This window comes from Capra hircus, chromosome 2, assembly GCF_001704415.2.
Source record: "Capra hircus breed San Clemente chromosome 2, ASM170441v1, whole genome shotgun sequence".
Classification (NCBI taxonomy): domain Eukaryota; kingdom Metazoa; phylum Chordata; class Mammalia; order Artiodactyla; family Bovidae; genus Capra; species Capra hircus.
Window position 1 is genome coordinate 92,485,450 of NC_030809.1, and position 26,299 is coordinate 92,511,748.

General features: G+C 40.4%; 1 protein-coding gene across 4 annotated transcripts in view; it reads left to right on the plus strand.

Annotated features, from left to right (window-relative positions):
- The window catches only part of FMNL2 (formin like 2), a 326,598-nt gene that overhangs the window by 170,868 nt on the left and 129,431 nt on the right, over positions 1 to 26,299 (plus strand). For all 4 annotated transcript variants that reach the window (XM_018063094.1, XM_018063103.1, XM_018063118.1 and 1 more), the window contains exon 2: positions 20,007 to 20,090. In XM_018063094.1, the coding sequence (XP_017918583.1) occupies positions 20,007 to 20,090 (84 nt within the window). The remainder of the gene's footprint in view (positions 1 to 20,006; positions 20,091 to 26,299) is intronic.

Below are 26,299 nucleotides of genomic sequence, written 5' to 3' on the forward strand. Positions count from 1 at the left end.
TTACCTGGACCACAGATTCTAATAAGGAGAGAACTGCAGATAGGAATGAACTGATGATAGAAATTCTTTACTAAGTAAGAATCTGCAAGTTTGGGGAAAGTGTTTACAGTGTACAAGGAAAAACAAAATTCCTTGAAATAACAGCCAAGGTGCTCCCTTGCAACTGAGTTTCTGATAGGTGATGTTTTGTACTGCCTTCACAGTGAGGAGCAATTGGTCTGTTTCTGAATTGTACTTCCTTTCCCCTAGCTCCTCCCATCCACGAGCAGGAAAACTTTTTTTAAGAAATGATTATTGGAGTATAGTTGTTTTACAGTGCTGTGTTGTTTCCTGCTGTACAGTAAAGTCAAATCAGCCATATGAATACATACATTCCCTCTTTCTTGGATTTCCTTCCCATTGAGGTGGCTACAGGACATTGAGCAGAGTTCCGTGTGCTGTACAGTAGGTTCTCATTAGAGTGTTGTGTATAGTATTGTATATATGTCTGTTTTATATATAGTGGTGTATATATGTCAATCCCAATCTCCCAGTTCATCCCAGCCCCCTCTTCCCACTTAGCGTCCACGTGTTTGTTCTCTACATCTTTGTCTCTCTCTGCTTTGCAAATAGGTTCGTCTGCTCCATTCTTCTAGATTCACATATGTGCATTGGTGGTGGTTTAGTCACTAAGTCGTGTCCAACTCTTTCGACCCGATGGATTGTAGCCTGCCAGGCTTCTCTGTCCATGGGATTCTCCAGGAAAGAATACTGGAGTGGGTTGCCGTTTCTTTCTCTAGGGGATCTTCCCAACCCAGGAATCAAACCCAGATCTCCTGCATTGCAGGCAGATTCTTTACCGACTGAGCTATAAAGGAAATCCCTCCTATATGCATTAATACATGAATTTGTTTTTGTCTGTCTGACTGACTTCACCCTGTATGACAGTCTCTAGGTCCATCCACACCTCTGCAAATGGCACAATTTCATTCCTTTTTATGGCTGAGTAATATGAGACTTCTTAAAAACCTGTGCAGTCTGTCTCCCCCACAGTTTCTTATTTTATGCTTTTTAAAAATATATATACATTCATCCTCAAAATTGTGAGAAAAGAGTGAGTGGGCTGTTCACTGAATCTAAGCCTTTCTTTTATGCATGGAGGCACATGTGTGTGCACACGCATGGGGGCACTTTTTTTTTTTAATCATCAAACCTGATGTATGTGAGGATTCCCCAAGAGATTTGTAAGAGATGTGGGTTCCTGGGTTTGAATCTTAAGGCTCCTGAGTTGGTACTTCCAGGCTGGGGCTTAGGAAGGTGCATATCTATAGGTTCATATGATGAGAACATTCAAAGAAATACCCCTGTCATTTACCTTCATCTTAGGCCTTAAATGTAGAAGGTGCTAGGTTGTGGAGAAAAGCAAGGATGAAACCAATGAATTAACTGTCTTGAAATACTGTCACATTTGAAGCACAATTCTGCAGAAAGGGAATGAAGAAATTATCTGTAGTATTTTTGGCCTGGATGTTATGGACATTCGTACGTGCTTCTGCTTATTTTCTAGGAGTCTGTATTTTATTAAATCAAAAGATTTTTTTTTTTTTTTTACCCTGAGGCATAAGAGGTTTTATGAGGAGGAAAAATATATTTTTGTCTTTCATTTTTAGAGAACAGGAGACCACATGAAAACTCTCTACTTAGTGAGTTTCTTGAGAAGAAAATTAAGTGTTGGTGAATAAGCAGTGTGTTTTTGAATGACAAAGAGTAATTAGAATTTGCTTAAGGGCAACTTGGAGAGTTAGAAGGAAATAAGTGGTAGAATCAGTGAAAAGATCGAATTGTAGATGTTTTTAAATGATATACGAAAAACCTTTGGGTAAATAGCACTTCCCAGGTGGCACTAGTGTGTGTGTGCCAGTGCAGGAGGCAGTGAGACATGGGTTCAGTCCCTGGGTCAGGAAGATGCCCTGGAGGAGGACTTGCCAGCCCATTCCAGTATTCTTGCCTGCTGGGCTACAGTCCCTGGGGTTGGCAGAGTCAGATACAACTGATGTGACTTAGCAGTCATGAAAAACTGTTGGATAAGTAAGAATTTAGAGTAACTGAGTTGCCTCTTTTGGGGTATTTTCTTTAAATAAGTAAAGCCAAGTTGTTACTTGGCTGATTACAAGTTCTTAATTATTACTAACAACTTATTAAAACGTACGTGGAATGTATACAATGCAGAGCCTAAGTCACCAGTAGCTCTGGGCTCTGGAAATGCTGGTTCACTGTCTACCCCGGTGACTTAAGAGTCACAGGACTGCGGGATTGGAAGGAGGTTTCTAGGGTCAGATGCTCACAGCCTGGTCTTTAAATGTCTGCTATCAAGATTTTTAAAAACTGAAATCCAGTTTTATAATTTTCCTTCATGCTTAGTTTCAAATAAACAATCATATCTTAATTTCTTCAGCATGTATTTGTTCTTTAAGTTAGGGCGACCATAAAGTCAGTCTTCCAAATGAAAGACTTTTAAGAGTGAAAGACACCGCTAACAGTTATACCAGGACCACTGGCCTTTCTGAATAATACTCTATTGCAAAACTAAGTTCTGTGTTCACTGAACTAAGTTCAGTGTTTAGTCTGAAAGATATTTTTAGAAATTAATTGTGAAAAGAAATTACCTAAAGTGAAGTTTATTTATGAGGGTGGTTAGGGTGATGCATGTAATCTGACACTTTGTTTGCATGGAACACTCAGAGAAGTCTTTTTTTTTTTTTTTTTCAATATAATTTTATCTTTTGGCCATGAGGCATGTGGGATCTTAGTTCCCCAGTCAGGTTTGGACCCTGGACTCCCTGCATTAGAAGCATGGAGTCTAAACCACTGCACTGCTAGGAAAATCCCAGAAATTTCTTTTTATGATAAAATTTTATTTATCTAGTTAAAAAATATGTATGTATATTTTTCTTGAGTCTCACCCACTTCTTTTAATAATTTCTTGTATGGCTTAAGATGAAAGTTTAAAATTCTTTATAGAGGCTCTTTTATTTTAGAATATTTCCAGAAGGCTGTAATCAGAGGTGAGGGAAGAAAGCATGGATGTAACCTAGAGCAGAAGTCTCCACACTTTCTCCGTGTGCAGTGCCCTTGGTGTCTTAGCAATTCTGCATGGTGTCTGAGGCCAAACGGAATACCTAATACAAAGTATGTATGTTTGATATGAAGTATGCATGTCCAAGCGACTTAACAAGTATTTATGTCTGCATAACTCAGTGGCTGTTTGAAAAAGTAATTACATGTACTTTGAAGGAAAAATACTTTCGTTGTATTCTTTTTAAAAAAAATCACAATTCAATCCCTGGGTTTTGAAGATCCACTGGAGAAGGAAATGGCAATCCACTCCAGTTTTCTTGCCTGGAGAATCCCATGGACAGAGGAGCCTGGTGGGCTACAATTCATGGAGTCGTAAAGAGTCAGACACGAATGAAAGCAATTTAGCACTACACTAGCAACTCAGTGGCTGTTTGAAAAAATAATTACATGTAATTTGAAAGAAAAATACTTTGTATTAAAAAAATCACAGTTTCATATAAATTTGATGTAATACCTGTAGGACACTGCATGATTTATCTAACTTTGAATTCAGATTTGATACTGTCAGTCATTTCCTGCTGAATTTTTTCCTCATGATTTGCTTTCTCTCACACCACCTGCTAAAAGAAAATCACCTTGGCAGAAGTATGCATTATGGAAAGGAATATAGTGCAGTTAAAAGCTGGAAACTACTTCAGGGTTGTAGTGGTGACAGTGGATTTTGAGTTTTGTTCCTTTTTTCAAAAATTTTAAATAATCCTGCAGTTTCCCTCTGGGATTTTCATAGTTGGGATGCCTTGGTACCCAGTTTGGGAACCACAAATATGGCCGTTTCTCTTAGGTTCATTGTTTGGGCTATTAGGTAAAATGCATTGTATCTAGAGTGCCAGAAATTCTTCCAGGTATGTTGCGAAGCTCTCAAAGACATTATGTTTAAGAGGGTAAGATGCTCTCATCTCCCCTACCCTGCTCCTTGAATTTAGTTGTGTTGGATTCTGATACACATAGCAGCAAGTCTCTTGAGTCCTTATTCTGTCATTCCCTGAGCTTATTGCCACATTTTACGTGTGTTCACCCATCTGATGTTTACTTCTCATAGCCACCCTACTTTTTAAAGCCTTTCCTGTCAGGCTCCTCTGGAAATACCCCTGGAGTTGATAGCATCCTTATTTTACAAGCGAGGAAATTAAAGAGAAAAACAATTAAGGACTGTCCTGGTGGCTCAGTGGTAAAGAATTTGCCTGCCAATGAAGGAGATATGGGTTCAGTTCCTGATCTGGGGAAGATCCCACATGCCACAGAACAGCTAATCCCGTGCTCCATCCCTACTGAGCTTGTGCTTTAAGGCCCGGGAGCTGTGACTACTGAAGCTCATGCACTCTAGAGCGCATGCTCCGTAACTAAAGAGGCCTGCCCATTGCAAATAGAGAGTAGCCCCTGCTCACCACAACTAGAGAAAAGCCCACACAGAGACCCAGCACAGCCAAAAATAAATAAATACAATTATAATTTTAAGAAAGTTAAGTGTCTTGCTAGTGAACATACAGCAAGGAGGTTCACATCTAGGATATAAACTCAAGTTCTTTCTTTTTTTTTTTTTTTAAACTCTGAAGGCCAGAATATTTGTCCCCAGTCACAACTTCTCCTGTAGATACCACACTGCTGTCCCTGGATCTCCTGCTGTGAGGGGTACATGTATTTCATGGTGATCCTAGCAGGCAGGTTATTTTGTCCTCGTTTTCAGAAGAGGATGCTGATACTTAGAGAGTTTTGTTACGGGCCAAGATGAATTGCTAGTAACTGGAATTTGAACCTAGGTCTCAGTCATTCCAGCCACAAAGCTTATCGTTGTAATCCATAGGGATGACCAGAAAACATTGTAAAAATTTTAAAGAGTCTTTCTCAGAGTCATTAAAGAAAGATTAAGTTATGATAATATGGCTTTTGTGTTATTATATTTTGATAAATCCTATTCATTTTAAAATCATGCATGGTATGTGCGGCACCTCTCTATTAAACAATGTCTTTATTGGCCAACCATGTGGAATGACAGAGAATATATTGTGCTTACCATTTATAAATATATGTACAGAGGAGAAGGGGTAGATGAATAGAAGTATTTGTCAGTGGGCCTGCTAGCTAGGACGGAGCACTGCAGCCAGAGGCCTGCAGACCCCCAAGCTAGGGATGTGTATGGAGGGCTAGGTTTCAGAATTGGCTTATAACAGTTCATTTAGGTCTACATTCTACAGGGTTAATGGTGATAACATTTGGACAGTGGGAAAGGTTATTATTATTATTTTTTGTTATACTTGTCTGTATTTTCTTAACATATGAAGATTAAATTGTATTCTAAAAATAAGACTTCACTGCAAAAAAAAAAAATTCGTTTAGGAAGTAAAGTAAGTACTAGGTAGTTTTTAAGTCACAAATTGAATGTTCTCTTGGTCCTGTCACTTCTTAAAGCCTAATATCCAGCAGTGGTTCATGTACACTGGAGTTCATGTAGAGTTGAATTTCTCTCTGGAAGAAGACAAATCCAAATCAGAGTTGCACTCCAAGTTGGCCACTTCTTTGGGTGGAGGTTCCTGGATGAACTGTATTGCTTTACCCCTGGGATCCTTAGGACTTGAACTTGAGGTTTACTTTGCAGTAGGATAAATTGGTTCCTGGTGACCTGGGTATGGTCGATCTGCTGTCAGGAGAGTAGAGTTGTTACAGAATGTAAGAATGCAGATTAAATGGCCATTGTCCTCTTCTGGCATTTTCCCAAATACTTGTAGCTCTCTTGGAGAAGCAGAACACTGCTATGTAGGAAACAGAAAAGTGTTTACATCCAGAACATTGTTGAGGGGGTGTGCTGAGTTCAGCAGCCAGGGTCACTGTTGTGGTTTACTCAGCTGAGAAGCACAGGGCTTCAGTGCAGCCGGATCCTCCCCAGCCCTGCCCCTTCTCTTGGTCATCTCTCTCTTGCTTGTGTGCTTTTTCCTCCTTTTTTCTTGCACACACCATGTCTAGCACTTAGAACCGAGACGTGCAAACCCTGGGGCCTGCTTCCCCAAACACATTCTCTGTAACTGTAGGTGTTTGCTTTCCTTGAAAGGTGTTTGATTCTTGTTTAGCTCTGCCTGGTACATGCAATCCAAATGTGACCATTTTTCCTCATTTTAGTTTGAGACCAGATCATGCGTTTAGGTAGCGCTTTATGCCTTGAACATATCACTGTATGGTGAGAACATAAAACCAGGGATAATTCCAGTGGCTTGGATTTTATTTTATATTCTCCTAGATAGGAACAGTGAAGATCGAAAACCTACACCCCCAACAAGAGATACCGCTTACTCAGGTATCTGAGAGTTCGTTTGTAATATATGATTTAGTTCAGCTGTTTAATAAAAATTCCATTATTTAATGTCATAATTGTTTTGCAGTACATGTGTAAAATCTAAAATGCCATGTACCAAACATCAGGAGATATTGTTTTGGCAGGTACATTGGAAGTGTTTACTTAACTCATGAATGTTTTATCAACTGTTTCATGTGTCTGCCTTAATTGTGATGGAATTCAGCTATCTAATATGTTGTAGTTAGTTTGAGCTTGGTATCTTCAATTCCCAAAATGTTTTTACACAGAGAATTTTATGTCAGAGGATGTTAATATTTATCCGAAGTCTAGAACCCGTTCATTGGATTTTGACTCTGTGCCCACAAACATAGCATGTGAATGTATTTGCTCTCCTATTGTCAAATGATTGACAATTAAGCATTAAATGTGGCCTCTTGTGTAACTTCCCATCTGATTACACAAGTGTGTGCAGGTGGACACTGCTCTTGGAATAGCAATTGGCAGACAGATGGTAAACAACTGTTCCAGAGCATGTCAAAGAATCAGACATCAGGTCTCCAAAGGAAATCAGATATGAGGTTTGAAGGAGATTGAATGTTTCTTTCCATTTATTCCCTTTCTGTTTAAATATGGTTGTTGTTGTTCAGTCACTCAGTCGTGTCCAACTCTTTGCAACCCCAGAAACTCCAGCATGACAGGCTTCCCTGTCCTTCACTATCTCCCATAGTTTGCTCAAACTCATGTTCATTGATTCGATGATGCCATCCAACCATCTCATTTTCTGTCCTCTACTTTTCCTCCTGCCCTCAATCTTTCCCAGCATCAGTCTTTTCTAATGAGTTGGCTCTTTGCATCAGGTGGCCAGTTATTGGCACTTCAGCATCAGTCCTTCCAATGAATATTCAGAATTGATTTCCTTTAGGATTGACTGGTTTGATCCTCTTGCTGTTCAAGGGACTCTCAAGAATTTTCTGCAGCACCACAGTTTGAAAGCATCAAGTTTTTGGTGCTCAGCCTTCTTTATGGTTCCAACTGTCAAGAATCTGTATTTCAGGAGCTGGCATGATGGCCAGAGGAGGGGTATGTGGTTTTGGCCTCTTGGGATGTTGACTCACTTAAGCTAGTGGTATAGGGAGTAGCAGAAAAAGGAGCTATGGGAAAACTTGGCGTTGACTACTATAGCTCTGCCCTCCTATTCTGTAGGCAGCATGGACCCTTCCATCCACGTTACCCATATTCATGATGCTCTGGCCGTGCAATTAAATAAGATAATATAAACGTATATATATACACAGTCAACCATCTTCATTCCCATTTGCAAAGAGTAGTGAAAGTGTGATTAAAGTATGGGAATTCTTTGGTTGTGCAATGGTTAGCACTCCACACTTAGCTGCAAAGGGCCGCGTTTCCATCCCTGGTCAGGGAATTAATACCTTTTAAAGTACCCGCCAGGCTTCCCTGGTGGCTTGGTGGTAAAGAATCCACCTGCTAGTGCAGGAGACTCAAGTAGGATCTCTGGATACGGAAGATCCCCTTCAGGAGGGCATGCGACCCACTCTAGTATTCTTGCCTGGAGAATCCCATGGATACAGAAGCCTGGTGGGCTACAGTCCTTGGGGTCGTAAAAGAGTCAGACCCAACAGTGACTAAATAGCAACAACAAGCTACACAGCATGGCCCCCCAAACAAAATAAACCAGTTAATTTGCAAGCAACTTTGTTAAGTTTTTGGTTTTAATTTGTGTTTATTGGTAAAAACAAATATGGAAGTTTCTACAGGTTTATAATTTTACAGATAAAATGAATTGTTTTCTGACTATAAAGCCCCAAGTCAGGAAGAATGGTGGAGACAGTGCTGGTACTTATTATTGTGGTACAATGAAACTTGTGTAGTCAGGAAGGATGGAGGCTTACTAAGTAGGAGGGGAGCATAATAGTAATTCCATGTATTCTTTAAAATGATAATAGCAAGAGGAACAATGTCACAAGCTCCCCGGATGGCTCTGAGTGGTAAAGAATCCTCCTGCCGATGCAGGAGACACAGGACACGGGGCTTGAGTTTGATCCCTGGGTAGGGAAGATCCCCGGAGAAGGCAATGGCAACCCACTCCAGTACTCTTGCCTGGAAAATCTCATGGACGGAGGAGCCTGGTGGGCTGCAGCCCATGGGGTCGCACAGAGTCGGACACGACTGAGCGACTTAGAAGCAGTATGGAAGATACCATGGAGCAGGAAATGGCAGTCCACTCCAGTGCTCTTGCCTGGGAAATCTCATGGACAGAAGAGCCCACCAGGCTTCAGCGCGTGGGGTCACAAAGAGTCGGACATGACATAGCCACTGAGCACCCACACAGCAGTATCCAACATGTACTGAATGGAGGGCTTTGTGCTAACTGCTCTACGTACATTATCTTATTGGATTTTCTAAAATATATGTGCATATACTTACTCACTTACACACACAACAGATATAAGTGGGCTTTCGTTCTTGATAGTGGAAAATGAGTAGAAGACATGTTGGCCCAGATTTTTTTTCTGTCTGGTAATAACCAGTTAAATAAACTTGAACACAGCCTTCATTTTTGGAGTCAGTTTGGTCACCTCTGAAAAAAACAGAAGACTAAAATATCACAAGCTTGTGTTCTAGTTCTGTACTTCTTAGACTATAAAAAAGTTATGGAGGAGTCCTTTTTATTTAGCTCAGTCCTTAAAGAAAACCTTCCAAGAAAATGGGCTGTAACTAAAATTGTGAATGGGAGGCTGGGGAGCTGTCTCATTCTCACAGCTTCCCTGGAAAGGACAGCTCTCCAGTCAGATTTCATTCTGAAGATGTAACTAGACCAGGAGCAGACCAATTTCTCCTACTGTGGGCTTCACTGGCAAGGGAATGATGTTAATACCTCAATGATTAAATAAGAATAACAGTGACAGTGAAAGATGACTGACTGATGATTCGCTTTGGGGAACTATTTGGCTAGCTGCCGGAGACCTGTGCCAGGAAAGAAGTGGACTATATTTCAGCAGCATCCTCTAGGCTAGGAGGATATTAAAATTTAGGATGTCAGGTAGTTGTTTGGAACAAGAATAGAGGGCAAGGAAGGAAATGGCTTTGAGGTTAGCTGAACAGAGGGGCGGGTCACTTATTGAATTTGCAACCACCCAGATGTTGCAATTCTAAGTGAACTCATAGGAGAATTGATGCATTATTCAACATCAGGTGACTCAACTTGATGTCCCAATAATAATACAAGGAAAAATGGTGATCTGGGAAGAATTAACAGAGGAGGAACAACCCTTTACTTAATGTGAGTTGAGCACCCCACACCTAGCTTTTTTTTTTTAAGACATTTCCTTGGCTGATGACTTACCATTGCTTGTCTAGTAAGTTTGAAATTCTGTGCTGTGTCCAGGGCCCTGCCTTTCTAACTTGGTCTAACATGACCCACTCCTTCCCCTCTGATCTGTTCTGTGTAGTTCACAGTCCTCTGCCTTTTGTATTCATGCTTCTGTTCACCTGAAACAAGGAGAATGATAAGATCTAAGGAGTGCTTTCCATGTACTTAACTCTCTGTTAGGTGTAAGCGTTATCCAGTTTGATTTTCCTCACACTTCATGAGGTGGGTAGTAGCATTACTACCACCTTCATCCTTCTCATCATTATCACCACCACCATCTCGCTTTTTTTTTAAAGTGAGGAAGCTGAGGTTTAGTTTAAATAATGCACCTGAGATTACCTATTCATGAGTGGCGGAGTTAGGACTGCAACCCACGTGACCCATCTTCAGAGGCCAAATGTTAAAAACCAGATTATGCCATTAAATGGCATTCTTTATGCTCTCCCCACACACCCAAGATCAGTCCATAGCGTTTCTTGCTTTCCTTAACAAAAAGTAATGGCTTTTTCTCTGCGGCTTGGCTATATTACATAACATGTTCAGTTGTGTGTTGTGGATTTATCTTCTCTTTTGGGTCATTGAAGTGCAAGTTTACCTTATATATGTATCTCTGCCTTCATTTGATATTTAACAGGGTTTAGAAGGTGATTGTTGAATTGACACAGTACCTGGCTAGCTAAAGATTTGACCCAGTAACTTTTTTGGGGGGAAGGGTTTCTAGTTTATATCATATTTTTAAAGAAATTGAAGAATTCTATTAAAGTGCCAATATTTTGTCTGAAAATGTTAATAGCTTATTAAAAATAGTGATAAATATGTGCATTTTCACCTTACTCTCGCACATAATGACTATGTCTCTGGTATTCAGGTAGGATTGTTGAATTGGTTCACTGAGGTCAGATTTTAGAAACATTATAGCTTAAGTGTCATGGAAAGAGGGTGATCATACAGACCTCTTTTTTGAGCCTTGGAATCTGTCACCTATCTCCTGCATGGAAGAGCTACTTAACCGCCTTGCCCTTTAGTTTCCTTCTCTGTTAAATGGAGAAGATAATACCTGCTTGTCAGGATTTTAAAGTAGATTCAATTGGATAATGAAGGCAAAGAGCCTAAGGGCTTGAGATGTATCAGACCATTAATAAATGGTCCATCTTGTTGATTTTAACCCTTAGCTTTGATTCTGAGAAACAGATTTAAGGGACTAGATCTGATAGAGTGCCTGGTGAACTATGGATGGAGGTTTGGGACATTGTACAGGAGACAGGGATCAAAACCATCCCCATGGAAAAGAAATGCAAAAAAGCAAAATGGCTGTCTGGGGAGGCCTTACAAATAGTTGTGAAAAGAAGAGAGGCGAAAAGCAAAGGAGAAAAGGAAAGATACAAGCATCTGAATGCAGAGTTCCAAAGAATAGCAAGAAGAGATAAGAAAGCCTTCCTCAGCATTCAATGCAAAGAAATAGAGGAAAACAACAGAATGGGAAAGACTAGAGATCTCTTCAAGAAAATTAGAGACACCAAGGGAAAATTTCATGCAAAGATGGGCTCGATAAAGGACAGAAATGGTATGGACCTAACAGAAGCAAAAGATATTAAGAAGAGGTGGCAAGAATACACAGAAGAACTGTACAAAAAAGATCTTCACGACCCATATAATCACGATGGTGTGATCACTCACCTAGAGCCAGACATCCTGGAATGTGAAGTCAAGTGGGCCTTAGAAAGCATCATTACGAAAAAAGCTAGTGGAGGTGATGGAATTCCAGTTGAGCTATTTCAAATCCTGAAAGATGATGCTATGAAAGTGCTGCACTCAATATGCCAGCAAATTTGGAAAACTCAGCAGTGGTGACAGGACTGGAAAAGGTCAGTTTTCATTCCAGTCCCAAAGAAAGGCAATGCGAAAGAATGCTCAAACTACCGCACAATTGCACTCATCTCACATGCTAGTAAAGTAATGCTCAAAATTCTCCAAGCCAGGCTTCAGCAATACATGAACTGTGAACTCCCTGATGTTCAAGCTGGTTTTAGAAAAGGCAGAGGAACCAGAGATCATATTGCCAACATCCGCTGGATCATGGAAAAAGGAAGAGAGTTCCAGAAAAACATCTATTTCTGCTTTATTGACTATGCCAAAGCCTTTGACTGTGTGGATCACAAGAAACTGTGGAAAATTTTGAAAGAGATGGGAATACCAGACCACCTGACCTGCCTCTTGAGAAACCTGTATGCAGGTCAGGAATCAACAGTAGAACTGGACATGAAACAATAGACTGGTTCCAAATAGTGAAAGGAGTACGTCAAGGCTGTATACTGTCACCCTGCTTATTTAACTTCTATGCAGAGTACATCATGAGAAACGCTGGACTGGAAGAAGCACAAGCTGGAATCAAGATTGCCGGGAGAAATATCAATCACCTCAGATATGCAGATAACACCACCCTTATGGCAGAAAGTGAAAAGGAACTAAAAAGCCTCTTGATAAAAGTGAAAGAGGAGAGTGAAAAAGTTGGCTTAAAGCTCAACATTCAGAAAACGAAGATCATGGCATCTGGTCCCATCACTTCATGGGAAACAGATGGGGAAACAGTGTCAGACTTTATTTTGGGGTGCTCCAAAATCACTGCAGATGGTGACTGCAGCCATGAAATTAAAAGACGCTTACTCCTTGGAAGGAAAGTTATGACCAACCTAGATAGCACATTCAAAAACAGAGACATTATTTTGTCAACAAAGGTCCATCTAGTCAAGGCTATGGTTTTTCCTGTGGTCATGTATGGATGTGAGAGTTGGACTGTGAAGAAAGCTGAGCACCGAATAATTGATGCTTTTGACCTATGGTGTTGGAGAAGACTCTTGAGAGTCCCTTGGACTGCCAGGAGATCCAACCAGTCCATTCTGAAGGAGATCAGCCCTGGGATTTCTTTGGAGGGAATGATGCTGAAGCTGAAACTCCAGTCCTTTGGCCACCTCATGCGAAGAGTTGACTCATTGGAAAAGACTCTGATTCTGGGAGGGATTGGGGGCAGGAGGAGAAGGGGACGACAGAGGATGAGATGGCTGGATGGCATCACTGACTCGATGGATGTGAGTCTGAGTGAACTCTGGGAGTTGGTGATGGACAGGGAGGCCTGGCGTGCTGCAATTCATGGGGTCGCAAAGAGTCGGACACGACTGAGCGACTGAGCTGAACTGAGCTTTGATTCTGACTGGATTCTGATCTTCAGGTTTTGAATTTCATTTACTGGCTTTTTCAACTTTGCTTTTTGATTCAAGTTGTGTGGGTCAACATCACCAATAATACGTGATACAAGTCTGGGTTGAGGTCTAGCTAGTCCAGTTCCAACTGTGACTATACCACTGAACTGTACACTTACACATGGTTAAAAAAAAAAAAGCAAATTTTCTATTATATGTTTTTTTTTAAACCCCATGTTCAAAGAAATGTAATTGTTCCTTCTTTTAAGTTGCTGTAGAATGTTTGTACGTTTATCATTCAACAACTGTCAGTGATTGTCTTAGCCTTTTCTCTAGTAACATCTTTTCCCTACTTCCATAAGCACTGCTGCTTATGAAGTGTATGCAGGTGGTTGTGTAATAGCAGAGTTTCTGTTTAAAATCTTTTGACTTAATACTTGAAAGCTTTAATTTAGAGACTATAAGATCAAAAGTATATTACATAAGGTGTATTTGACATAATTCACTTTCACTCCTGTGTATGCATGTTTCCGTGGATTTCTCAACAGGAGCCTTGAAGATATCAGGGAAAAAGAGGATCTTTTGCAAGGTTTTGTTGTTCCCATGAATCCAGGGCAAGAGCTGAGACCAGAAAACTCTATTCCTAAGGCTTGGGTTTATCTGATTCTGAATGGTTTGGGTACTTTCATTCTTCTCTGTGTTGTATATGATAATCTATAAGTATCACTTCTAACATATAGACTCTTATAGACTCTCTTAATCATAATTTCTCCATGAAATACCCAGAAACTTGCATATTGTATTGTTATTTAGTTATTAAATCTTCCATTTTAAAAATATTCTGAGATGGAAAGTGACTTAAAAACAATATAGACCATAAAGGTAACTACCCCTTTTGTTTGTCATTTAGTTGCTAAGTCATATCCAACTCTTTGCAAGTCCTGTGCACGGTAGCCCGCCAGGCCCCTCAGTCCATGGGATTGTCCAGGCAAGAATACTGGAGTGGGTTGCCATTTCCTTCTCCAGGGGACCTTCCCAACCCAGGGATCGAACCTGTATCTCCTACATAGGAAGGCGGATTCTATACCACTGTGCCACCTGGGAAGCCCCTAAGTAACTTTTTTTTTTTTTTTTTTTTTTTACTTTATTTTACTTTACAATACTGTATCGGTTTTGCCATACATTGACATGAATCCACCACAGGTGTACATGCGTTCCCAAACATGAACCCCCCTCCCACATCCCTCCCCATAACATCTCTCTGGGTCATCCCCATGCACCAGCCCCAAGCATGCTGTATCCTGCGTCAGACATAGACTGGTGATTCGATTCTTACATGATAGTATACATGTTACAATGCCATTCTCCCAAATCATCCCACCCTTTCCCTCTCCCTCTGAGTCCAAAAGTCCGTTATACACATCTGTGTCTTTTTTGCTGTCTTGCATACAGGGTTGTCATTGCCATCTTTCTAAATTCCATATATATGTATTAGTATACTGTATTGGTGTTTTTCTTTCTGGGTTACTTCACTCTGTATAATCAGCTCCAGTTTCATCCATCTCATCAGAACTGATTCAAATGTATTCTTTTTAATGGCTGAGTAATCCTCCATTGATTCAGCAGCTTGTCGAGTGCCTCCTGTTTGCCTTGTACTGTATCTGATAAAGAAATTATCCCTGAAGAACTTAGTTGGGGGGTGATTTAGGTAGGCTAACATGATTATGGCACAGTGTGTGTGGTGCTGTAAAGGAGAGATGTATACAGTGTTGTCAGAGCCCAACCAGAGGGTATATCCTCTTGGAGAAGTTGGGAGAAGGTTCTAATGGTAAATGATATTTGAGCTGATTCTTAAAATTTGCCAGGTGGAATAGAAAGGGACATTCCTTACAGGAAAAAAAATGCCCTTGAATGATCTGATTAATTTGAGCTAGAAACTTGTGCAATCTAGAAAATAAAGGATTAATATCCACTAGATATTTCAACTCAGATATCATATGTCTTGGTGATGGACAGGGATGCCTGGTGTGCTGTAGTCCATGGGGTCGCAAAGAGTCGGACACGACTGAGCAACTGAACTGAACTGATCATCTCTCTTCAGTGGACCTTTGGCATGTACTTGAGCACAGCAGCTTCATGACTGAATTTCCTCCTGTGCCTGCAGGGCAGGTACACTGGCGCGTGGTCAAAGCCTAGTACATACGTATAGGTTGAATCCGTGGAGGGAAGGAGTGCTCTGTGTTGAGATATCACTAAGTATATATGCGGTTGAGTTGCTGCAGGGGCTAGGACCACTTGGAAGTTGTACATTTTCTGCTGAATAGAAGGGCAGTACATTTTTATACAGGCAGTAGTGGAGCCTGGAGAGATAGCCAGTGTTGTTCAGTGGCTAAGTTGTGTTAAGACTCTCTGCAAGCCCAGGCCTGCTTGTCCTTCTCTATCTCCCTGAGTTTGCCAAACTCACATCCATTGAGTCAATGAAGTCATCCAACCATCTCATCCTCTGTTGTCCCCTTCTCTTCCTGCCCTCGATTTTTCCCAGCATCCGGGTCTTTTCTAATGAGTGGACTCTTCACATCAGGTTCCTCAGAAAATAGCTTGGGCTCTCGGGAGTTACCTGCGCAAACATTTAGCTTGGATTCCCAAGGCCTTCCCTATACAGCTCAAAAGGAATGAATGTATTCTCAGAAAGTCTAAGGGCAGTTCTTGCCAGCTAATCACAACATCCCTGAACTTTAACCAGGCCTCTGTGGAGGGTCTGATTTTAAATGGAGCTGCTTCCTCACAGTCCTTGTAGATTTATTAAGCTGGGTAATGTATACCTGAACTGCTCAGAGGCTTGACCTGTTTAAGAGTTGATTTTAAATGCTTGGTGAATGATTACCGAGTGTATGTTTTTATGTGTGGGTGCTGATGATAACTAGTTCTCAGGTTCAAAGTTCTCAGGACTCTTCTCATTCAGAAAGATGCAGACCTTTCTTCTGACCTGGAGAACTGTACATCTGCCTGATTGCTTGAGTGTTTTCATGGATGTTTCATAGCTATCATATACCTAACCAGTTAGGGCCATTTAGAAATCTTATTCTTCACCGCCTCCGCGCCACCTTTGCAGTGTGCCCCTCTTAAACAGACCACCGTTCACCTAGTGACTTAAGGTAGAAACCAGGTATTAACACTCAACATTCTCCCTCAGCCCTTAAGTCTATCCAGTCAGTTTCACATACTGTTTCTGACATCTATCCACCTACTTCAGCTGAGATCTCACCTTGTCCCAGCCTGCCGGCATTCATTCGAACTACTGCCCTGGCTGCTGCTGTTCATTCGAACTACTCTCAACTGGTTCCCCTGTTTCCATTTGTGCTGTTTCTAATCAGTTGTCCATAAAGCACCCATGATAATCTTTGTAAAACATAACCTGATTATGTCATCTCACGCTTACAAGCCTTCACTGGTTTCTCATTGCACTTTAGAGCAAAGGAAAAGTATTGACTCCAGTCCTACGTGGCTGGACATGACCTAGCCTTGACTCACCTCTCCAACTTTATTTTTCCCTCATTTCCTCTCTTTTGTTTTCTCTCCAGCCATGTTGACTCACTTTCAGCTTTGATGTATCCAACTGTTCCTTACCTTAGCATCTTTCCCCTGTTTTCTCTGCCTAGAATACTGCCATCCACTCTTTACCTGACTTACCTTTTCTCATTTCTGGAACTTACCTTAATTGTTATCTTTTCCTTAGGAAGTTTTTCCAGATGTTGTTCAGTTGCTCAGTCATGTCTGTCTCTTTGCGACCCCATAGACTTCAGCGTGCCAGGCTTCCCTGTCCTTCAGTATCTCCAGGAGTTTGCTCAAACTCATGCCCATTGAGTCAATGATGCCATCCAACCATCTCATCCTCTGTTGTCCCCTTATCATCCTGCCTTTAATCTTTCCCAGCATCAGGGTCTTTCCCATGAATCAGCTCTTTGCATCATGTGGCCAAAGAATTCAGCTTCAGCATCAGTCGTTCCAGTGAAAATTCAGGGTTGATTTCCTTTAGGATGGACTGGTTTGATCTCCTTTCTGTCCATGGTACTCTTAGGAGTCTTTTCCAGCACCACAGTTTGAAGGCATCAATTCTTTGGCGCTCAGCCTTTTTTGTGGTCCAGGTCTCACAACCATACATGATGACTAGAAAAACCATAGCTTTTCCATGCTCTCTGTCCATGGAATTCTTCAGGCAAGAATTGCCTTCTGCAGGGGATCTTCCTGACCCAGGGATCAAACCCAGGTCTCCTGCATTGTAGGCAGATTCTTTACCATCTGAGCCACCAGGGCAGCCCTCTTTGCAGATAGTTAAGTCTATAAGTTGCCTTCTGATAATCTCTAACAAGACTTGTCAGAGTTTGAGAAGATTAGTTTGTTTCATCTTCATCTCATTGGAATATGATGCCCCATAGGGACTATATGTGTTAGGTTCCCCACTGTGCTTTGGAGCACAGTGCTTGTACTAGGGTGGTGCTTCAGAAACATTTGAATGAAAGACTGTTTTATTAAAAGAAAAGTCGATCCAGAAAGGATTATCTTGGCTTTCTCTTTGTGGTAACAACAGGGCCTGCATCTAATTTCCGTAGCACTATTTGCGTACTGCTTCTGCGTGATTGTCTTGTGGAGTACTAACAGAAAGTCAGTTATTTGCCATTCTACTTCAATGCCCCCCCCCCCAAAAAAAAAAAGGCCTATCATTTTTAGTGTTTGTCCTTGGAGTCCAACAGACTAAGTTTAGGTCCTGTTTTCTTCTGTAAAGAAGTCTAACCTTTAGTAAGCACTCCTAGGCCTGTTTTCTCATTTGTAAAATTGGGGAAGTTATATCTATCCCATGGGCTTGTTATGAAGATTAAATTAAATTATGTATACAGAGTGCCCATACAGTGCTTGGCACCTTGTAGGAGTTTAGGCATTCATTGTGTTACCCCTTTGTATCACGAGAGGTTAATATGGATTCAGGGAAAAAAAACTCATTTAATCTACCTTATTATAATCTTACTGTTCTTATTTAATGCACACCCAGGGGCACTAACATGAGGTTCAAAATCAGTTTAAGAGGAAATAATCTTATCTTTTGGGTGCAAATAAGCAATGATGGGCTGGTTGTTTAATGATCAGTAATGTTGGGCTCCCTCAGAAAGACATGTATGGAATTCTCCTTTGCTTTATCGCAAGGGTGGTTGTTGAACATTATAAAAGTGTAATTGCAAATAAATACAAGTAGTTATTTTCTGTTTTACTTCAAGTAGATATTCCATAGAGATAGGCCATATGAAAATATTTTTCCCATTTTAGATATTTTTATGGAGAAACCTTGGCAGTATCATTGAAAACTCTGGAGTCTAAAGATTTTCTAATAATGTTGTAAGCTTTGGGGTTATAAAAAAAATTAATATTCTGAAAAAGGTTATTAGATTCAAATTGATAAGTGGTACATATCTACTACCTCCTTATGCGCATTAGTCTGGATACTAGATTGAGCTTTGGGGAAAATGCTTCAGTTATATCAGTCAAAATCATCAAAGGTTAATTGTCTGCTATTAAGTCAGAATGGCTTACCCACCCTCGCCTCTATTAAATTTGTTTTGCTGGATGACATGAGACAGTAATGGTGGCAAGGGGAACCATTTCTCTGTAAGTCCAAGTCCTCCAGAGAGCTAGGGGTTTGAGTATTATAAGTTCAAGACCTCTGCATTTATCTACTCAAATATTGACCCAGGCAAGGGGCTATATTATTTATTATGAGCCAGATATGATTTAGAGTGTTGATACGAGGGTTTAGATGGGACAGTTAGTACATGAAATTAGTTGAATATTTGGCTCAGTTGTTTAAAGCATGGGAGCTTTAGGGGGACCAGGAGAACAGGTAGGAATTTCTTCTGGGGCTCTCTCTTTTTGCCATGCTCCATGCCCAAATATCTTGAAATCACATCAGACCCAAGACAGGTATCTTGAAAATGTATATGATTCGTTATTTGGGACATTAACTAATGTGTATGTACCTGGGTGTGCTTAGTTGCTCAGTTGTGTCCATCTCTTTGTGGACCCCATGGACTGCAGCTCTCTAGGCTCCTCTGTCCATGGGGATTCTCCAGGCAAGAATACTAGAGTGAGTAGCTATGCCCTCCTCCAGGGGATCTTCCCAACCCAGGGATCAAACCCAGGTCTCCTGCACTGCAAGCAGATTCTTTACCGCCTGAGCCACCGGGGAAGCTCTCGGAAAATTACCATCAACACTATAGAAAGTGTGCTCTATTAATGGAGGAGGGTTTCATGAAGTCTGATGTCTGGACATCTTTTAGCTCATGATTCATTTCTCACTGCAAACCCCACTTCCCAGCTAAACTGAGAGTTGAAGTTACTGATATTAACCTATGTCATGAAGGAGTGCTGTCATCTCACAGAGGGGACAAAAACTGGTTGCATTGTTTTCTTCTCTTCTTTCATCTGTTCCTTTACTCACAGTCTTTTAAAGTGAGTCAAAGTTGATGTTATCTATCAATGGTTCTGTTCATTGAGTTTTCTTTTAGTGTTTTCTGTTCTGTGTCTGGTGGGGCTGTAGTACTTCTAAAGGAATTGGGAGCAAATTTTGATAAGGATATAACAAAATCAAGTTCCCACTGTTCAAAATGGAAGACTCATGCCTGGAAAAGAAAATTGGGACAGTACCTTCTCAATAACCTCTGGTGCTTTGTTGAGAAGACTGGGAGCCAGCTATCAAGTGAAGAAGTAATTACTTTTACTGAAATGCAAGTCTGTAGTTCAGAGCAGACCACCCCAGTGTCCCAACATAGGACTTCAGAGCCTGTCTCCTCCCATTCAAGCAATTTGATAGTTAAATGACTTGTGTAGGGTGTTTCTGTTTCATCAGATGCTAGGACTTGAAGTCATTAAAGAACCACAGTAGTATTCTTTGGCCTGCCCATGAGTGGCCTGTTATTCTTGTTGTGAGATATGACATATTTCGTTGTTTTTTTTTTTCTTACAGAATGCTATGAACCTACCCCCTGACAAAGCCAGGTTGCTGCGGCAGTATGACAATGAGAAAAAGTGGGAACTGATCTGTGATCAGGTAAGAAACACTGATGCTTTTTCAACACATAGTGAGAGAAGAAAACCAGATTAAAACCCTAAATATATCAGACTTTTTCCAAGAGATACATGGATTTCTGTTTTGTGATTTGCCTTCCTGTTTCTCATGACCAAAGAAAAAGTTAGAAAAAGATATTTTATTCTTGCATTATCTTAATTCTTGATTTTTAAATGTTTTGCAGGTAAAATTTCTGATTAATCTGGTCAAGTGGTCAAATCAAATTTAGCTGATCTGTTTTTCTATTTATCTTACATAGCAGTTTATGCTTCTTGAATAATACAGGTTCTCTAATTTAGATGGCTTTTCTGTTCATGTGTGTTGATACATATTGATGCCAGAAGGTGAATTGTTTATAAAAAGACGTTACTTAGGATGATAAAAAAACTATTTCATATTTTGGCAAATCTCCAGCAGGTGTTTTTATCATTCAGTTCAGTTTAGTCGCTCAGTCATGTCCGACTCCCTGTGACCCCATGAATCGCAGCACTCCAGGCCTCCCTGTAACTCCCGGAGTTCACTCAGACTCGGGTCCATCGAGTCAGTGATGCCATCCAGCCATCTCATCCTCTGTCATCCCCTTCTTCTCCTGCCCCCAATCCCTCCCAGTATCAAAGTCTTTTCCAATGAGGCAACTCTTCGCATGAGGTGGCCAAAGTACTGGAGCTTCAGCTTTAGCATCATTCCTTCCAAAGAAATCCCAGGGCTGATCTCCTTCAGAATGGACTGGTTGGATCTTCTTGCAGTCCAAGGGACTCTCAAGAGTCTTCTCCAACACCACAGTTCAAAAGCATCAATTCTTCTGCTCAGCCTTCTTCACAGTCCAACTCTCACATCCATACATGACCGCGGGAAAAACCATAGCCTTGACTAGACGGACCTTAGTCAGCAAAGTAATGTCTCTGCTTTTGAATATGCTATCTAGGTTGCTCATAACTTTTCTTCCAAGGAGTAAGCGTCTATTAATTTCATGGCTGCAATCATTTTTATCATTAATTTATAATAAATTTATGTTCTTCAGAGGAATATAAAATAAAAAGGGAAATTCTCCATTTTCTTTCTCTCTGCCCTCCAAATTCTACATTTTAGAGGTCCACTGGTAAGACTGGAGTATCTCTGTCTAGTTTGTTTTTGTTTTTCAGAAACAATATGTGAATACCCACAAATACTCTTCTGTATCTTGATATTTTCATCGGTATACATGTCCTTATCTCATTCTATTTAAATGTTACATAATATTCTGCTGTAATTGGTAGTAATTTGGGGGGCATTTCATTCCTGGGCTAGGTACCAGCTAGTTATTTCAAGTCTAGAAGGCTCACCCTCTAAAGTTAGACCGTGTATATTATGTATTAGCTCTTTGACTTTGTGCCATGAATGTCTTCAGGGGGGTTGTGCCCCTCTCTACAACCCCCGCCACCCTGGAAATTCCTGGGAGTGTTGTAATTCCTAACTCAGCTCCCTTGGGTCTCTGCTGTGGGACAGATTGTGGGCAGCAGAGGCATTTTCTGTTCCTCAAAAGTAGAGGGTCCACGTTCCCTAAGGAATAGATGTCTGCAGTTCTCATGGAGCTTCCGAAGCGCCCATTGTGTGTTGTTTCACTTTAGCTCCTGAACTAAAAGAGGATGAGGACGCCATCCTCTCTTCTCCATTCCATATTGAGCCCTATGAGTAGATAGAGGCTGAAGAGAAAGCGTATTGCTTAGGATCACGAGGCAAAAGAATAAAATTTTACTGATACAATCTTCTTCCTTAAGACTTAACTTTCAGTAAACATTACCTAAGTCTATTATTGCCAGGAAACATGATTTTATGATAGTGAACAAATAGTATAGTGATAATTAGTGTAAAGGAAAGGTAACCGTGCAAATGAGAGAGATCCAAGGCAGGGGGTTAGAAATCCTGGGTATGACAGGGAGCCCAAGCACAGGCAAAGGGAGGTTGTCTTGGGAGGTGGTTTCTGTCTCCAGCATACCGGAAAGGAAAGCCTGTTGGTGACGGACTTCTAACAGCTGTGCTCCTCTCAGCCCGTAAGTAGCTTCATAGAGTTGGTGGTGAGGTCTGCTGGGGATCTTGAGACAGGGGAGTAACAAGTCAGTTATCTTAATGTTTCTGAGTTTCAAATTCTCCAAGTTCAGGTTATTATTTCCCTTCAATGTTAACATGCCAGGGTGTGGATGATTGAGCTACTTTATCCGTTCCTCTCTGGTGGTCAGTCTCACACATGCTGACAGCTGCAAACGGAAGTGGCTCTGTCAGTTGTGAAGTGGCATATGTGATTTGTTAAAAATAGTGAAATGATCATAAGTATTATTGCCACTAACCAACATTTAGTAAGCAGATTTTCTTCATAAGAGTTTTGTGTTAAGTCTTGAAAGCAGTCATGCTTATTAGTATCTCCATTTGACATGCAGGGAAACTGAGACTTAGATATTAAATCATTGCCAAAGGTCACATGGCTGTTATGTGGTAAAGGGGTGTACAAGTCTGACCCTGGAGAATATGCTCATTCTGGGGGCTGTTCCCTTAACTGCTAGCTCTTTACTTCCTTCCTTATAATAAAGTGTGTGAATGATATACTGAAAATAAATGTAAAAATACATGTTATCTCTGTTTCTCCAACTTGCATTCTGGTATGCTTTTCTGAGAGCGAGAGGAAGCCGGGAGTTGGAAGACAGGCATTGAGCCACCGTTATGGTGAACTACCATTTTTGGTTAACTTAGTTATTGTGGGAATTGTGGCCAGCAGAAAACTGGCCTTTCTGTCACATATAGGTAACCCATTAGTATGTCACATACACGAGTTTTGTTTCTCCTATGTATATTTGTGAGGTGAAAGATAAAAACCACGAGTTTAGAGCATTCATAATGTAGTATTTATGTGGCAAATATAATGCGTTGGTATTTGTTGACTATCTGTTATCGACAGGAATTATGTCATATGTATTTATGGTACCTATAAATATCTGTCAATGGTACCTAATCTGATAGACACTTAAAATACATTTGCTTTTGTGATTTCATTTATATGGAATGTCCAGAATAGAAAAAGTTATTGAGACAGAAAGTAGATTAACGGTTGCCAAAGCCTGGGAGTGGGGGATGGGCAGTAACTGCTAATGTGTGCTGGTTCCTTTTTAGTGTGACAAAACTTACTGCAAATTACATAGTGTTGGGAATTTTATAGTGTGATGATTGCATGGTCTTGTGAATATATTAAGATTATACACTTTAAAAGTGTGAATTTTATGATATGTGAATCACGCCTCAAAAGAGACATTTGCTTTTACAGCAGCCAGAGATAGGGAAAAAAGAGGTGTGGAAAACTCAAGAGAAATAACTAAATGAGAAGATTTTCTTTGGATCCTAATCTGAATAAACCAACTATGAAAAGACTTAGAGAAAATTTGGGATATTTGACTTGTGACTCCAAAGTAATTATTAGATTATCATTGACTTTGTTGGACTTGATTTTGGCATTGGAATAAATAAGGATCCGTCTTTATTTTTTTAAAATGGTGTACTAATATAGGGGTGAAATTATATGACTAAGAGTTTTCTGTAAAAAACTTCATCAAAAAAATGGTAGATAAAGGAAATTTGGGAAAATCTTTAGTTGCATCTTGGTGGAATATGTTAGATTATAGTATAATCTCAACTTTCGTGAATTTTTGAACATGTATAATACAACATTTAAAAACAAAAATATTTGCTACTTTAATGATCTTCATTTTTTTCCCCTCATCTGTAAAATGTAGTTAATACTAACAGTCTTAAACTATTTTGAAGATTGGAGGTATGTATATAAAGTACATAGACTAACCCTGGACATATAGTAAGTGCTTCATAAATGGTATGGCTGCTTTTGCTGCTGTTGAGCAGCCCAGCTATTAAGTATTGGACCCATGATTATTTTTAGTGTCAATTTGTCTTCAAAAAATTCAGGAAAATTTACTGTGTTGAATCAGTCATCATGTTCTACAAATATACGATTTAAACACATGGCAGATGATGCAGTCAGGAAAAGCCACAGCTATAGATTTCCAGCCCAAGAAAATATTGAGGTGAACTTCTTTTTTGTGAAGTCTTAAAACAATGACCATGGCGTTTTGTCATTGCTGCCTGATGCACAAACCATTCTCTGGACACAGAGGCTTTGTGCACAGTAGCATACTAGATACAAATGATAGTTTTATTTCTTTTAAAGCAGATAATGAAGATACATTATCTGTTATTTTAAAATACATGTTACAGGCAAGGTGTGAAAAGTGAAATTTGATATTAAAGAAATTTAATTCTGAAAGGAAGTATGTGAACATGAGTGTTGAAGGACCTAGGGAGAGGTTACTTCAGGCTTTAGTCCCATGAAAAATTTTATGTGGATACTGGGAGTCATGGAACTGGTCATGTTTCTCCTTTTTCACCCTTGGCTTCCAGAATGCGCAGAGCTAGGTCTGTGTCTGCACTCACGCAGCATATAGTATCTTGGTGGGCTGTGTTCTGTTTGCCAGGCTTATCTCGGCTTCATCAAATTTTTCCTGCCCCTATTTTTCCTCCACACTGATTTCCTCACTTTAAAAAAATGTTGTATGAAGCTGTAAAGTTTGATAAATCTTCTTTTTGAACAAGATGAACATAAAACATATCCAATTATTAGTGAATAAAAATTATGTTTTCACGGATAATAACTTTTAACTTTTCTATCTGCTGTGGGCATTGTGCAGATCTACTGTTTTCTTTTAAAGAAGTGTATACAGAGGGCCAGAATAAATGTCTTATTGTGATTCAGCTTCGAATTCCATTGAATACAATTCACCATTTGTTGGAATTATCAATTTTTCATACTTTCAGGGTGTTGCAATAGGCTATCACTTATTTTGTAAGTCTTTGGATAGTTCTCTTCCACCAAGAGGCTTCCCTGGTAGCTCAGCTGGTAAAGAATCAGCCTGCAAGGTAGAAGACCCCAGTTCGATTCCTGGGTCAGGAAGATCCCCTGAGAAGGGATAGGCTACCCACTCCAGTATTCTTGGACTTCCATGGTGGCTCAGATGGTAAAGAATCTTCCTGCAATGCTAGAGACCCAAGTTCAGTCCCTGGGTTGAGAAGATCCTCTGGAGGAGGGCATGGCAACCAACTCCAGTATTCCTGCCTGGAGAATCCCAATGGACAGAGAAACTTGGCAGGCTACATACGGTCTATGGGGTCACAGAGAGTCAGACATGACTGAGCGACTAAACGCAGCTTCCACCCATTCAAGGGAATGGGCCATGTTTATTGGTGCATCTCTGCCACCTGGCTTAGTGCCTGCGGAAAGTGTGTTGAATGAAAGAGAGAATAGCTAAATAATGTTTGGGGGGCAGTGGACAAGAAAGAAGAGAAGGCAGGAGGAAGAAGGTAGAAACGGCAGCCTGGAAGTGTAGATTTGCTGTTGCTTTATCCTTTTCGCCTTCCTCTACCTGTTGATGTAATTTGCTTGTGATAAGTGAAACTCAATTCACTGCTCAATTCTGGAAACTTTAGTAAAGAGGGCAAGGTACCTGATGTAGATAAGGAGGAGTTTATATGGGCATATCGATGATGAAGCTGTATCTCTGCCTCCCATGGTCAACTGAAAATCCAGTTATCTGGCTGATTTCAGGAGCAAAGTAAAAATTCTTAAGAGAGTAAATCTCAAAGAGTTTTCAACAATAGCAATATTTCAGCAGTATCTGTTAGTCCTTTCCTAGAATTACTGCATAAATGTAAAGATGACTGGAACTTAACCAACATCACCTAGGTCTCAGAGGTTAGAAATGGGAAAACCATAAAATTCTGGTCTGAGTGGGAAGATAGAAGCTGAGAAAAGAGAAGCTTTTCTTTTGGGTTTTGCATGGTGTTAGGTGAGTGCCAGAGAACTTATTTCTGTGCTGTAGTTAGCAGTCAGAGTTCCATGAGGCCATCAATATGAGGACTCAGTGGGGGCAATGAGCTAGTTTTATTATAGCCTGAGATGACAATGTGAGAGGAAAAAGCTGGACATGCTGAGTTCTTGTGGCAACTGCACACAAAACTACAAGCTGTGTAGCAGTAAGAGATCTTTCTCATTGGTCTTTTTACCTGTGCAGGGAGGGAAAGCCCTTGCTCATACTCCTGTGCTCCCTAATCACAGACCCTCTGCTCCATAAACACAGACCCTGTGCTCCCTAAACACA